At 33.9% G+C, this 16,444-nt stretch overlaps 1 protein-coding gene across 7 annotated transcripts in view; it reads right to left on the reverse strand.

Moving 5' to 3' along the window:
• Nucleotides 1-16,444, reverse strand: part of LOC136035961 (probable phosphorylase b kinase regulatory subunit beta) — a 121,892-nt gene that overhangs the window by 26,639 nt on the left and 78,809 nt on the right. For all 7 annotated transcript variants that reach the window (XM_065717853.1, XM_065717848.1, XM_065717847.1 and 4 more), the window contains 2 exons: nucleotides 15,124-15,226; nucleotides 4,239-4,397 (listed from right to left, as the gene is read on the reverse strand). In XM_065717853.1, coding sequence (XP_065573925.1) covers nucleotides 4,239-4,397; nucleotides 15,124-15,226 — 262 coding nt within the window. The remainder of the gene's footprint in view (nucleotides 1-4,238; nucleotides 4,398-15,123; nucleotides 15,227-16,444) is intronic.

The following is a 16,444-nucleotide window of genomic DNA, read 5'->3' on the forward strand; positions in this document are numbered from 1 at the left end:
TGAGAAGTTAAGAGGAGAACCATAGTTAGTAAAACAACAATCATAATAAATTAACAACCTCTAGATTTGAATACTTCGATACGTAGAAACTTAATAGTTTAATATCTTTACATTCTTTTTATAGTTCAGTATATTCTATTAAATTTTTATCGGTCAATAAATGGAAATAATTTGCAATTAAATGTTTGTGCTACAAAAAAAATACAAAGTCAATCTTGGGAATACTTGGGAACTCCTCTGGGAATAAGTTGCATGCGTCCCAAATTATTCGGTAAACTAAATATTTACTACTACTACTACATTAAAAACTCGCTGCATCACAAAGCCACCTGAGGCCAACAGAGCTACGTACACTCATCCATCTCAATATATTTAAAGCCTCCCTCTTTACACCCTCCCAGGAAGTTCCCATTTCCCTTATTCCCTTTTTACGACATCCTTTCACCCCAACCATGGACGGCCTGTTTTCCATTTAGCCCTAGATGATTGGCCGAAAAAGACAATCTTGGGAAATCTGTCATCCTTCATCTGCAAGACATGCTCTAGCCATATGCTAGAGCATATACATATACATGCTCATTATAGCCCTAGAGAGCTGGATGACTATTTGTCAGTCGGGTACTCGAAACAATCCGTAGGCAATTTCTCTGGAAAACATCTAGTAAATTTTCATCTGCTTTTTGGAGCGCCCATGCCTCAGAGCCATATTTGACCACTGTCATCACTGTACCTTCCAATATTCTAATCTTGGTTTGCAGACTTATCTTTCTATTCTTCCAAACTTTTTTTAACTGTGGAAAAAAACCACTCAGAGCCTTGACTATTCTATTTTTAACATCTTCACAGTACCTGCCGTCTTTACTAATAACCAAGGTAAGTGAATTTGTCCACTTGATCAATCTTTTCGTTACCCAACGTCACCTTTTCATCTTCACTTATACCTAGCCTTAGCGACTTAGTCTCCTTAACGTTAATTTTCAAATCTGAACCCGCAAAACCTCTAAAAGTTAAAAGATTTTGCTAACATTTATATCTTATTGTTAAGCATACTTGGAGATCAAACAATATTTTTTCCCATCGAGGGAGAGGGTTTATAATTTAATAATACTCAAAAGTAAAATAAAACAAGACTAATGGATTGCGTAGAGCCTTTAAAGTTTTTTTCACGTAGGCTCAACTCCTTCCTAAACATAATGTTTCTAGGATGGCTCTGACCTTATCCCGGAAGTCTGGGCGTACATAAGTGTTTTTTTTTTTTTTTTTTTTTTTTTTTTTTTTTTTTTTTTTTGTATCTCCTTGAAAAATTTTAAGTTGGAGGCTCCAAATACAACCAGAAAATCACATTTCTGAAATACTCAAATACTATCGTTTTTTCTTTCGGATATTGCTGAACGGGTCTCGACAATGTATATTGCCTATGCTTTTTAGTAGTGAATAGACAAACCTTTAGTTTGAAGTTACTGATAGAGAGCTGTGGGAATTCGAATCAATTAGTCAAAAGTGTTGAATTTGGAAAGCGTTTCAATAGGCACTAAATCAAAATTTTTTTTACACAATTTATGGACAATAAGAACTAAACGTCATCCGTCAAAGTTATTATTAGTATTTGTTTTTTAATATAACATCCTCTCGTATAGCTGCTTTATGTTTTCTATATTACGAATTTGCATTTGATAATCACACAACAATTAGCCTTGCCCATCCTAAGCTGTTCAGCAAATTATATACTATTTTTTGGCTGTTTTCCAAATAATACAGAAATAGCATGTGAATAAGAAAATACATAAATAACAACCACGTATCCAACAATAATGGTGACAATCAATGAGAAGGTGAAAGATACTTAGCCCCAAAAACAGTCGTGCCTGCTCATGCTTCAAACCAGGGAGTCAGATCACTAAAATGTGGAAGGGGAGGAGGAGTAAATGTATTTTTTTCAATATCTTAAAGAGGGGCAAATTTTGTTGTTTCATCGATTTGTTTTATGAAAAACCAAAAAGAGTATTTTCTTAACGACAATTGTTTTGGTTCTTTCAGACAAATTTTATCTAGCGTGATAATTCAAAAATGACACTTCTCCTTTACTTCCAGATCAAGCACCTTTTAAAGACATTTTTCAAAGCTTTCTATTGGGAAAGTGGAGTGAATAATGACTAACAAAAACAATTGAGGACCCAAGGAAAAAGAATTGAGTTAATATTGACCTTTCCATAAATCTCAATTTGAAATTGCTTTCAAGAATAAGCAATAGTTGCAGCAAAATCTACCACCTAGTGAAGAGAAAATCACAACCCTTAGCAGCCGAAACTTAAAAAACACATTTTGAAATAAACTTTCAAATGTAAAAGAATCACCATTTGACAATGATTAGAGTTGTAATTATTATCAAAGTTTTACAATTAGTTGTGAAATAACAAGCAACTGGCTATTTGTAATAGCTAAACTAAAACTGTTTTTAGGTTGTTTTTTTTAGATCGTGGAGCATCAAAAATTCAAATATATAATTTTAAATGCTGTTGTGTAAGCTTTTGTCTAGGGTAAAATAGTGCCAATATCTTTTCTTCTCTGGATTCTATAAATTTCTTAGGAAACTTCGGGCGTAACTATTATCCAAGCTAAGCTTACAAGCAAAAAGTAACAAAAAGCAAAAAAAAAGTAAAAGCAAAAAAGAAAACAAATTTAAGGGAATTTTCAAATAGACCTGGAAAAGTCTCGAAAACAGAAACTCAAAAACTGATGAAAGTCAAGTTCTGGAACCATCCTGGACAAAAACCCTAAACAAGAGGTTATGAGTCACCCATCTTGAAACACAAGGGAAATCCTTTTTTCAGGGGTAGCAGTGATGTGTCTTCCTTTTTTTATCTTTTTTTCCGCCAATTTTTTCCAAACGCCATTTTTGCACTATGCACAGGCAAGTTTTTATACTATGCATTGTCTTAGGATCCAAGAAAATAACGGAAAAGTCAAAAAGCAGAATAGAAAAGTTGATTTACTCGACTGGTCCCCTCCGTTAATTTTTCAACATTTTTCCTTTCTCCGCAACATTTTTCTTTTCGTACCCTTTTTCGTTTTCTCTGTTACTTTAGTTTTGTAGTTTTTAGTTGTCGTTGTTTTGTTATTTTAGCTTTATAGTACTAGTTCTTTTTTAGCTGTTTTATAGTTGTTGTAATTGGTTTCTTTTCTCCTTTTTTATTAAGTCCTACGTCTTGTTAAACTTAATATATCAAATATTTGAATACATAATTTTAAATGCTGTTATGCAAGCTTTTGTCTAGGGTACAGAAATTGTCCATATTTTTTTTCTCTAGATTCTATAAATTGTCTCTTTTTTCTATTTTTTGCAAAATGTGTGAGTCTTATTTTTCTTTCTTTTCATACGTACATTGAAAAAAGCTAAACTAATAAAGCTAGAAACATGAAAAATTTTGGAGAGTAAACTTATAGCCATGAGAATGCATATAAGCCGTACAAATCCCCCTCCTCTAAATAAATTCAATGAAAATAGCGACGACGACCACGATGCCTTCCCATCACAAACATTGTTTGTGAAATTCAATAAAAAAAAAAATTCAACTTGGAATGACATTATGATTATGAGGGGTAAGAAGGTTGGTTCATTCTTAGTACCAAAAACACTAACAAGAGGATACTAAAAAAAAAAGAATATTTTAAAAAAGGGAATATTTTTAGTTTTAAGATAAAATTCTAGTTCAAAGGTAGAGTGATTGCTATTAAAACCATTGATTAGTTTGATTGCTATTCAAAACGTTAGTTGATTCTGTATCTGTAATACTTTCAAAATTTTGAACCACATATGGCCAAGGAAAGGTCTACTCGGATAGAAATCGCTAAAAATCGCATAAAAATAGCCAAATGCAGAAAATACTACTAAATTTTAACGAAGTTGACAATAGTTTCAACCCTGCTCATAATCAATTATATCGAAACAATTCCTTAAAAAGACTTGGTGTTAATAACTAAATTATATCAAATAGTGATTTGGTATAATTATTAATTTTTGATTTCATGGAAATGAAGATGACTTTTTTTTTTTTTTTTTTTTTTTTTTTTTTTTTTTTTTTTTTTTTTTTTTTTTTTATACTAGTATTTTGATTTTCAAAAATAAATATTTCACTGACACATCAAAGAATCTATCAAAATATGCGCTGTTTCATTAAGCAAGATAATACTACTCTTTAGGGATTACGGCAAAACCTTTTCCCCAAGAATGGCCTTACCAATTTCCCGTTGACAAGAACGGTCGTGATAAATGGTGAAATAGAATCTACTAGCTGTTCCAAAATAGAAGAACAATATCGGACAACTGACCAGATCCTAACAGAGCCAGCACGACGTTTTACATCAATCATTCGGTCTCGTAGGGATTTGTTCTCAATCTGAAAATACATTTTTGAAATTACAATGAAAGTGCACTAAACATGAAATAGCCTTTTGGTAAAGGAAATAGTTTTATTGCTAAGCAAATTGAATGAGGGAGTAAAATCGAAGAAAATAGAAGTCTTTGATATGACTTAGGGCTTAAGAAGAGATACAATTTTCTGGTTACTCACCGCATACTGGCTTGAGACATGAATTTAAAAATGGCATTATCTTCTTACCTATCATCTCAAAACTATCGTTCATAAGTCATTTATAGTCAGAAAGAGCAATAATTATACATATATATATATATATATATATATATATATATATATATATATATATATATATATATATATATATATATATATCATGAAAAGAGAAATCACCAATGCAACAGCACAAACACAAAAAAAAAAAAAAAAAAAAAAAAAAAAAAAAAGAGAGACAGGAGGAGAAAAGGAAGACTGTTTTCCTAAATTAGTGATTAATATAGACCAGCACTTGAATGAGGCCTCAACCCTACTCATCCATACAATCACATAGGTCAAACAGCATAGCCACACACAATCAACCATAAAGAATAATCCATGGACAGGCAGTTATGTCGTCAATAAGTATAAGTCGTCATTTACCAAACAATAGAAAAAATAATATAGACAAATAATTCAGAGGCAACACCCAACATAAGGGCTCATCAGGAGAATACACTGGCCTATATAGGGTTTCGCCACTCTAAATTCTCTACCCAGCACAGTGTTGTGGCTACCACAGAATATCCATGGCATCCCCGCGTCAGGTATCACCCCCAAAATACATGCCTATGAAAGAAAAAAAAATAAATATATATATATATATATATACTAGCTGTTGGGGTGGCGCTTCGCGCCACCCCAACACCTAGTTGGTGGGGGCGCTTCGCGCCCCCCCCCAAGCCCCCCCGCGCGCGTAAGTCGTTACGCGCCATAATAGTTACGCGCCATTGTAGTTGTGTCCCTATGTCCCACCTGTGAATATAGATAGATATATATATATGGTTTTAACTACGTAAAACTTGCGAATATACAACATTCTTTGCTGTCCCATTGTCTTTGCATATAAATAGATTGTCAGGTTTACCGACTCTTGAACATGCAACATATAATGGTCCATGGGAAAACAATCTGTATTCAGATCTATACCTCATGATTCTAATGATTGCCCTTGAGCTTTGTTGATGGTGATTGCTAATCGACCATTCCCTGTCCCGGTGTCCCGGTCGTCATTTACATCCCCCTGTTTCCCCCGGTGTCCCCGTTGTAGTTGTGTCCCTGTGTCCCGGTCGTCATTTATATTCCCTGTGTCCCGGGTCCCGGTCGTCATTTGTATCCCGGTGTCCCGGTCTGTATATACATTCGTTTTTTAGTTTTGTTTTTCTCCTTTATTTTTTTCCTTTTTTTTTTCTTTTTTAGCTTATTTAGATTTTTAGATTTTTTAGTTTTTTTATTAGTTTTTAGTTTTTTTTTCTTTTTAGTTTTTTTGTCCCGGTCGTCATTTATATCCCCCTGTTTCCCCCGGTGTCCCCGTTGTAGTTGTGTCCCTGTGTCCCGGTCGTCATTTATATTCCCTGTGTCCCGGTCGTCATTTGTATCCCGGTGTACCGGTCTGTATATACATTCGTTTTTTAGTTTTGTTTTTCTCCTTTATTTTTTTCTTTTTTTTTTCTTTTTTAGTTTATTTAGATTTTTAGATTTTTTAGTTTTGTCCTGGTCGTCATTTATACTCCCTGTGTCCCGGTGCTTTGTTGATTGCTAATCGAACATTCCTTTTGTCCTGGTCGCTTTCTCTTTGAGTGTCGTCATTTATTTTTTTCTTTTTTAGTTCTTTTAGTTTTTACCTTTTTTAGTTTTTTTTTAGTTTTTATTTTTTTTAGTTTTTTACCTTTTTTTAGTTTTTTTAGTTTTTTTAGTTTTTTAGCTTTTTTATTTTTTTTATTAGTTTTTAGTTTTTTTGTAGTTTTTGCCTTTTTTTTAGTTTTTTTAGTTTTTTAGCTTTTTTATTAGTTTTTAGTTTTTTTTGTAGTTTTTGCCTTTTTTTAGTTTTTTTAGTTTTTTGTTTTTTTTATTAGTTTTTAGTTTTTTTTGTAGTTTTTGCCTTTTTTTTCTCTTTGAGTGTCGTGACGTCACCTGACACATCCACACATCCACAGACAGACAACTTATTTTTATATATATAGATATATAATTATACATATATATAATTACATCGGCACTCGGCACGCGGCAGGCTTCTATGTATAATGCTTCTATGTATGGATTCTCATTGTCGCTTGTCTTCTAGCCGCAGACACTTTGAGACAATTTGCTGTCTTTTCATACTGAAGTCTTTTCAAGATTTATTTGATTATAAAAGCAAGTCCGATTTCTAACAACGATATCGACTAAGCTTCAAACTTTTGCTTTTCTTTATTAAGGTTTTCGAATTGTTGTAATCTCATGTTAAAATATATACAGCTATTTTTGCAATTACCAGCCACCAGGCCTCGGCACTCGGTACGCGGAAGGCTTCTATATGTGGATTCTCATTGTCGCTTGTCTTCTAACCGCAGATAATTGGCTGTCTTTTCATACTGCCCCTTTTCAAAGATAATTGATTATTAAAGCAAGACCGATTTCTAACAACGATATCTAATAAGCTTCAAACTTTTGATTTCCCTTTAAGGTTTTTGAACTGTAATAACCCCTTGTTTAAATATATACAAATATTTTTGCAATTACCAGTTTTTGCTCTTTATGCAAATTAATGTCTTTTCATAATACAGTCTGTTCAGAGATATTTGATTATTGAAGCTATTCCAATTTCTAATAAAATAAAAAAAAACAAGTTTTTTAACTGAAAGTAAGGAGCGACATTAAAACTTAAAACGAATAGAAATTACTACGTATATAAAAGGGACTTTTCCTCCTTAACCTCCCGCTCTTTACGCTAGCTCCCCCCTCCCGCAAACCAAAAAAATTCCCCTGAAGACGTCTGTACACTTCCAATAGCCATTAGTATATGTAAACAACGGTCAAAGTTTGTGACTTACAGCCCCTCCTATGAGTAAGTCGTCCCTAAAGAATACGGCATTGGACTTTACAGTCCCTACCCGCGGTGCTGATCTCCGTTTCTTGGCCCTTCAGCCAGGAAGTGCAATAGGGGGGGGGGGCAGAGGGAGAGTGGAATTTAAGCATAAAAAGATAAATCTAAAGAAGTTGAAAGAGGAATACAAGACAGAGGAATAGGAAAATAAAGAAAAATTGTTACCAGAAAATTTTAACCCTAGTTCAAAGCACTAAAATGCATCAATAATTAAATCGATTAACAGGTTCAACGAACCTTGTTGGTTATAAAACATTTGCCCAAAAACCAAAGTATCTTAATTTCACATCAGAAACCATTGTCGCTGAAAAGTAACAATAGAGAGCATAATAGAAATATAATAATAGAAATAATAGAAATATATATAATAGCATAATAGAAAACAACGTAAAATAATAGAAAACCGAGAAAAATCTATCTGAAAAACGTTTAAGTTGTTTTTAGAGTGCTGAGCACTCCTCTTAAGGATAACACACAATGACGAATCCAGGGGGCCAGGGCCCCCCTCCAGAATTTTTCTTGCGCCCGCATTCCTTTTAATCATTTTTTACTCTTTTTTAGAATAAACTTGTCAATTAATGGGATCTTTATCACATTGGGCCTCCCCCAAGATTTCGCTGATAACACACAACACAGTTCATGATATTCAATGATACACAGTACAATGATGCCACACAGTACACAGGGATGGCTCAAAAGACTGTGCCAGCAAAGCTAATATAAAAATACCCAGGATCAACACAAGAATAATTGACAGAGTAAGAGGTAACAAGGGTATTTCCAGGACAAAATACCCCTAGCAAAGAGTTTGTTTCTTTACAAGTCGATGAGTCAATTGATTCGACAATACTGAACAAAAAAATGTTTCAGTATTACAATTTCAAACGAGCGAAGTTACACCGCAATAAAAAAATTTTCTTTGGTGTTAGTACATAAGGTAAACGACAAAAAAAATATCAAAATGGGTTTACCAGAGGGACGTAGGTAGTGCCGTATTTACAAAGAAGTTGTTCGAGGCCATTGCCCCAGGGTGCCAAAATTTAAAAGAATGTGAATTGGAATTTTTAAGAACCGCTGATAAGCGATATTCACATTGATAAACTCTTCCTTCATTTTGAAATAGCTTTTTGCATATACTGAAGCATTCTTAAAGCAAGATTAGGCTGGAAAGTCATAGAAAAATTTTCTAAAGGGCTTCAAAATTTGGTCATGGTTTAATGTCAACGATTATTTCAAATTAACTTAAGGGGGGATTATAAAACGAGGGCGTCAATAATATATGCATAAGCGGTGATTCAAAGTCAAATCTGGCTCTGGACATGGATGGCTGCAAATCGCCATTAAAACCATGACGATTTTTATTCTTTTTAAGTTTTAATCGCATTTCATTCCAATTCATTTATATTACTTTTCAACTTATTTCAGATAATTTTTTTTCTGAAACCTTGTGAAGTGCATTTCAATGCGGATATAAATAGTGCATTTTATTAAGCGTGTGCGATTTTATGAATTGTTTTTTTAGGCGAAGGAAATACTTTTTCTTTCAAGTGTAAACTACGTCCAAGTTGGATATTTAAAATCAAACTTGGACTGGGCATCCATATGAGGCCAAATGAAAAACAGGTCGCCCCAAAAGGGGTGGGAAACAGTCCCAAGAAAGGATTTAGAGGAAACTGGTACTTTATGAAAGTAGAAAGAGAGTGAAACCCTAAATAGAACAGGGTGGAAGAGGAGCGTGCTCAGCTGTGTTGACCTCAGGCAGCTTGGTCCCACAATAAGTTGTTAGTAGTAACAGCAGTAGAAAAAAAATTAAATGTTTCTGCTACAATATGTTCTAGCCCACAAATTTCAATTTACCTTACCAAGTACCATTGTCGCTCTGCTAAATTAAATAAAAATCAATTTTTTTTTTAACTGCAAGTAAGGAGCAACATTAAAACTTTAAACGAACAGAAATTATTCCGTATATGAAAGAGATTGTCCCCTCTTCAACGCCTCGCTCTTTACTCTAAAGTTTGACTCTTTATCACAACTCTACATTTTAAAACAATAAAAACTTTTGAAACCATTTGAGGAAACCCTACAAATTCCGGGGGCTGCTTTATTATTTACCTCATTCCTAATGGCCCTTTCCCTCAACTTATCCCTACGCACCCATCTCCCAATGGAGCAATTTAGCCCAGTTTATATATTACCATCATACTTTACAATAGTGCTGCTCTTTTCTTCTCGGTATTTGAATCAAACTCATTAAAAAATCCGCTGACAACACGATTCAAAAATGTGCTTCGTTTGAGTCGTGCAATAGATGTCGTTCCTAGTCTATATTCATTATGCTAGAAGCCTGAAAGAACAAGTTACAGAAAAGGATTAAAAAAGCTTTCACAGATTTGAGTACTTACAAGACCAGCACATAAATTTTCATCCAGTCATCAATTTTCAATTTATTTTCCCACGTGACAAGCTTGAGTAAATCACTGAATATACACGTGTTCACTGCAGTGTGTAAAACAAAAGAAATGACTTTGTACTGAGACAAAAGTAAAAAGATGCCCCTTAACATCCTTATCATGAAGAAATGTTACTGGTCGACTCTTTTTTAATAGAACCCCATGAACGGGTAGCCTCCGAAAATACATTATTATGAATGTAAAGCCTTTTCAAAAATGTTCCAGTCAAGAGGTACAAGGATTAAATTATTCAAATCAAATACTTCAAATCTTTGCTTGGAGGAAGGGATGAGGAGTCCGAAAAATTTCACTTTAGTTACCTTTTTAATGAGTAAAACAATAACAGACCCATTATCAGGAGGCACTCTCAGACACATACTTTAAGAGGACCGTGTTCACAAAAACTATCGAACATTCTTCAAACCAATAACAGACCAATCACGAAGCACAGAAGATTGTGTGCAAAACATATTCAATCAATCACTAGACTAATGGCAGACACATGTCCAAATACCTGCTTCACGAGGGTCATGCTAATGAAATTGTCGATCCATTTTCAAGAGAATAACAGGCACATCCTTATGCATTGTCAAGTAGAATGTTCAGATACGTGGTTCTGAAAGATCATTTTGCAAAGAATACTGGTCTATTTCCAAACCAATAGCAGGCCAACAGCTCAGTTGAGAAAATCATGCCTCCAAAAGTTGTTCAGGTATCTTCGAAAGACATGCATTCAGGGAGTATTCTTCGGGAAGACTATTTTCATGAAAATTATCGATCCATCTTCAAACCAATAAAACAAACATGTTCCGGCGGTTACAGGGAGCAGGTTGGGATACATGCTCCAGGAAAATTGTTCTCGTAAAATTTTTCGATTTCCCTTCAAACCCATAACGAACGCGTAACTAGACACAGAATATCATGCTCTCAAACGTAATTGATGCATCTTTAACAGAGACATATCCAGGAAGACATTCAGACGCAGGCTTCATGAAGATCACAAAATCTGACAAGTTAAAATTCGTTCAATTTTCTTCCGGTTTGCAAAATATCTTTTACGTTTTCTCTCTTGGATCCGCACTCCTATCTAGTTATAAAATTCAGTATTGCTGACCCCGTTATAGCTGTGGAAAAGCAAATTCGTGCTTATAATTCAATTTTGAAGAAGTTGAACCATCCTCGGTCATTGGTACTGGCCCAGTAGTTAAGATATACTTGTTTTGTTTTTTGTAAGTGTTTGTTTTCTTCCATAATTCTTGTTTTCCGTAATTTCTTTTTTTCTTCCGTTTATTGCTCCGTCTTTTCCTTTCTTTGTTTACCGGATTTTCCAATAAATAATAATAATAATAATATTTTTTTCTATAACTCTATTTACATATGTTTTTTCATATTATTTTACAAAAAAAAAAATTACGACTTCAGGAAATACATACAAATAGTGATCCTTCGTCAAACAAACAACTAGACACAAATCAAGTTCATCAAGATATCGGACCTTTCAAACAGTTCGTGGTAACGAACTGTAGTAAGGAGCGACCCGGCTCAATAGTAACCAAAACTCTAAAAAATGGAATTTTGATACCAATAGCTACATCAAAAGAATCGCATTTTAATGCTGATTTTAAATATATAAGTTTCATCAAGTTTAGTCTTACCCATCAAAAGTTACGAGCCTGAGAAAATTTGCGTTATTTTAGAAAATAGGGGGAAACGCCCCCTAGAAGTCATAGAATCTTGACGAAAATCCCACCATCAGATTCAGCGTATCAGAGAACCCTACTGTAGAATTTTCAAGCTCCTATCTACAAAAATGTGGAATTTTGTATTTTTTGCCATAAGGCAGATCACGGATGCGTGTTTATTTGTTTTTTTGTTTTTTTGTTGTTTTTTTTCCCCAGGGGTGATCGTATCGACCCAGTTGTCCTAGAATGTTGCAAGAGGGCTCATTCTAACGGAAATAAAAGTTCTAGTGCCCTTTTTAAGTGACCAAAAAAATTGGAGGGCACCTAGGCCCCCTCCCACGCTCATTTTTTCCCAAAGTCAACGGATCAAAATTTTGAGATAGCCATTTTGCTTAGCATAGTCGAAAATCATAATAACTATGTTTTTGGGGATGACTTACTCCCCCACAGTCCCTGGGGGAGGGGTTTTAAGTTACAAACTTCAACCAGTGTTTACATATAATAATGGTTATTGGGAAGTGTACAGACGTTTTCAGGGGGATTTTTTTGGTTTTGGGGGTAGGGTTGAGGGAGAGGGCTATGTGGGAGGATCTTTCCTTGGAGAAATATGCCATGGGGGAAAAAAATTCAATGAAAAGGGCGGAGGACGAATCTGGTCACGTTAGAAAAAAACGTCAAATTAAGAGCTTAATATACAATGCTGGGTGTTCGGAGCCTTTCTATTATGGAGTATAATTTGAAAATAACACAACTATACGAGCGATAAAACATATATACCACAACCATAACTCAACTAACGAAAGAACTGCTAAGAGATAACACAACTATAAAGCGAAAACAGGTGAAAACTAACGGGAAAATAAACGAACTAAGAGGTGGAAGGGGCCCAGAGAAAAAATATAATCCTTTTTCAATTTTGAGCCTAACTTCCGCAAAGGAGTAATAATGTCAGAAGCCCCGAAATACCGAATTATTTTCTTTTCAAACAGTTCGTGGTAAGGAACTGTAGTAAGGGGCGACCCGGCTCAATAGTAAACGAAACTCTAAAAAACGGAATTTTGATGCTAAAAGATACATCAAAAGAATCGAATTTTTACGCTGATTCTAAATATATAAGTTTCAATTAATTTAGTCTTTGTCATCAAAAGTTACGAGCCTGAGAAAATTTGCCCTATTTTGGAAAAAAGGGGGAAACATCCCCTAAAAGTCATAGAATCTTAACGAAAATCACACTATCGCATTCGGTATATCAGAGAACTCTATAGCAAAAATTTCAAGCTCCTATCTAAAAAATGTGGAATTATGTATTTTTTGCCAGAAGACAAATCACGGGTGCGTGTTTATTTGTTTGTTTTTTGTTGTTTTTTTCCAGGGGTCATCTTATCGACCAAGTGGTCCTAGAATGTCGCGAGAGGGCTCATTCTAACGGAAATGAAAAGTTCTAGTGTCCTTTTTAAGTGACCAAAAAAATTGGAGGGCAAATAGGCCCCCTCCCATGCTCATTTTTTTCCAAAAGTCAACAGATTAAAATTTTCAGATAGCCATTTTGTTCAGCATAGTCGAAAACCATAATAACTATGTCTTTGGGAATGACTTACTCCCCCACAATCCCTGAGGGAGGGGCTGCAAGTTACACACTTTGACCAGTGTTTACATATAGTAACGGTTATTGGGAAGTGTACAGACGTTTTCATGGGGATTTTTTGGTTTGGGGGATGGGGTTGATGGGAGAGGGCTTTGTGGGAGGATCTTTCCTTTGAGGAATATGTCATGGGGGAAGAAAAATTCAATGAAAAGGGCGCAGGATTTTCTAGCATAACTATAAAAAAAAACAATGAAAAAATAAACATGAAAACGTTTTTTCAAATGAAAGTAAGGAATAGCATTGAAATTTAAAACGAACAGAGATTATTACGCATATGAGGGGTTCTAAAAATACTTTAGCATAAAGAGCGATGTATTTAAGAGGAGATAAATACCTCGCTCTTTATGCTAAAATATTTTTAGTGATTTCAACTATTTATTCTACGGCCTTTTTGATTCAGGGGTCATTCTTAAAGAATTGGGACAAAACTTACGATTTAGTGTAAAGAGCGAGGTATTAACGAGGGTACAAACCCCCTCGTACACATAATAAAAATATAAGAATATAAAAGTTTGTTACGTAAGTTAATTCTTAAGTTACGTATATTTTTTACTAATAAAAACGTTCGTTGAATATTAAAAGTTCTAGTAGCCTTTTTAAGTAACCGAAAAATTGGAGGGCAGCTAGGTCTCCTTCCCCACCCCTTATTTCTCAAAATCGTTTGATCAAAACTAAGAGAAAGCCATTTAGCCAAAAAAGAATTAATATACAAATTTCATTTCAATAATTTATGTGCGGAGAGCCAAAATCAAACATGCATAATTCAAAAACGTTCAGAAATTAAATTAAAAAAAACTAGTTTTTTTAACTGAAAGTAAGGAGCGACATTAAAACTTAAAACGAACAGAAATTACTCCGTATATGAAATGGGTTGTCCCCTCCGCAGTCCCACGCTCTTTACGCTAAAGTTTTTAATTGTTTTAAAAAGTAGAATTGTGGCAAAGAGTCAAACTTTAGCGTAAAGAGCGTGGGACTGCGGAGGGGACAACCCATTTCATATACGGAGTAATTTCTGTTCGTTTTAAGTTTTAATGTCGCTCCTTACTTTCAGTTAAAAAAAACTAGTTTTTTTTTTATTTAATTTCAACACCAAAAACGGTCACAACGCACGGTCAGAAACGTGCTTCATGAAGATCAAGTTCACAAAATTATCAATCAATTTTTAAACCGATACCAGAAGCATATTTACATATTTTCAAAAAACAGGTTCTATATTATTTTACAAAAAAAAAATTATGACTTCAAGAAGTGCATACAAATAGTGAACCTTCGTCAAACAAATAACTAGACACAAATCAAGTTCATCAAGCTATCGGACCTTTTTCAACACCAAATACGGACACATATTCACACATCTTTCAGAAGCACGGTCAGAAACGTGCTTCATGAAGATCAAGTTCACAAAATTATCAATCAATCTTCAAACCAATACCAGAAGCATATTTAAGTATTTTCAAGAAACAAGTTCAAAAGAATATTCCAGGAACTTCACTGAAAATCATCAATCCATCTTCAAACCAATAAATAGACCAATAACTGTACGCAGAAGGTCATGCTCACAAAAACTACCAATTCATCTTCAAGACAATAACAAACTTTCACACTAATTACAGTGTCTTAGACGAGCAACTACAATACAAAATGGGATAGCTCAAGAAGAAAGGTTAGTAGGTAAGGGTAGTAAGGTTAATTAATTTTAACTCCTTTGTTAAATATTTGCTTATAATTTATTTTTTCAAGCCACTGATGTTATGACTAATTCAGTGAAATATTGGCTCACATTGACTTGTGGCATCCGTTTCTTCCTTGCCTTATTTAAAAAGAAGAATATGATTGACAGTCTTACCTGGTAATGCATTCCTTCTCTCCTTATTAAAATGGCCAGAAGTTCTGCTTGACCTTTAAATGTAGTAGTCAATTTTAGAGCTTCTAGGATATCATACGTACTCCTAAAAATAAAAAAATAAAATAAAAAAAAAAACCGTAGTAACTTGGCTCAGAGCTCAGAGCCTCTAGGCCACAAATAATGGAATGTCAAAAAAAATTCTCAGCGTTAAGTTGCCTTATTGAGGGAATATCCTTACTAAATATAAAAATCATTTTAATCAAATACCAAAGGAAAAAAATGGTTTGAAGTAGATTTGAAGATTACTTCTGTTAAGCAAAATATAACTGGTTATCACAAATTCGCATATAAAGCCTAAAAAAAGAAAAATCTATCGGTAACAAATCCTAATTCAGTTAAATTCGCCTCTAAAGCCTAACAAAAGAAAAATATGTCATCAACAAATACTAATTCGGTTTCACCAATTGCCATCTAAAGGCTTGCAAAACAAAAATATTTTGCAAGCAGTAACAAACTAAAAGAGTATCCACAGGCTTTCAAACATTAAAGAGATAAAACCAGCTTATGAGTCGCGGCACCCTCTACACCCAAAATGTGTGATAGCAGGGGGGCGTACATGGGAGTTATAGTTTTGCTTCTGAGTAAAATCACAGAGAAAACAGAGCTAACATGTAAAAACTGATGAGACTCGGAAATCGTAGGTTCTTTTTACTGGCTTAGTATTTCTTACAAAAAGAAGTTGGGTTTTTAAAGGGCGGAATGATTTGTCGCCCCGGGGATTGTATTTTCTTGTCAGTCTAGATTTATCACTAATCTTTGGTGAACCTGGTTGTTATAAAGCAAGGCCAATTTGTCCCAGAAATAAGGAATATTGTGATTGGCTTGCGAAAATATGTCGATGAAAAAAGCGAGGGAAAACTTTTAACGGAGCAGTATAAAAATGCAAAACATTACTTTGTGATGTTAATCTTACTGCTAGGAAAAAAAAACGTAACTTTGATTTTCTTTAAAGCAATAGGATTGCTGCATTAATCATCGGGCTATTGCTCAGAATTTTGATTACCTAGTGGATCTAGCGATCAGAAGTCAGAACTCAAACAGCAATAGACGTTGTTAATTTGACGAACATTTAATTAAGATTTAAAATTTGATTTAATTAAACAAAAATTAAACTTAATTTTAAATTTAAATTAAATGATTAAATTACTTTTTTAATTATTTCAAATTTTTCTAAATCATTAAAATTAGATTTAATTTTAAATCTAACTTTAAAAAATTGAAATTTATTAAATTTGACGTCATTTAAATTTAATATAGAAGA

The sequence above is a fragment of the Artemia franciscana genome, chromosome 15 (assembly GCF_032884065.1).
Source record: "Artemia franciscana chromosome 15, ASM3288406v1, whole genome shotgun sequence".
NCBI lineage: Eukaryota > Metazoa > Arthropoda > Branchiopoda > Anostraca > Artemiidae > Artemia > Artemia franciscana.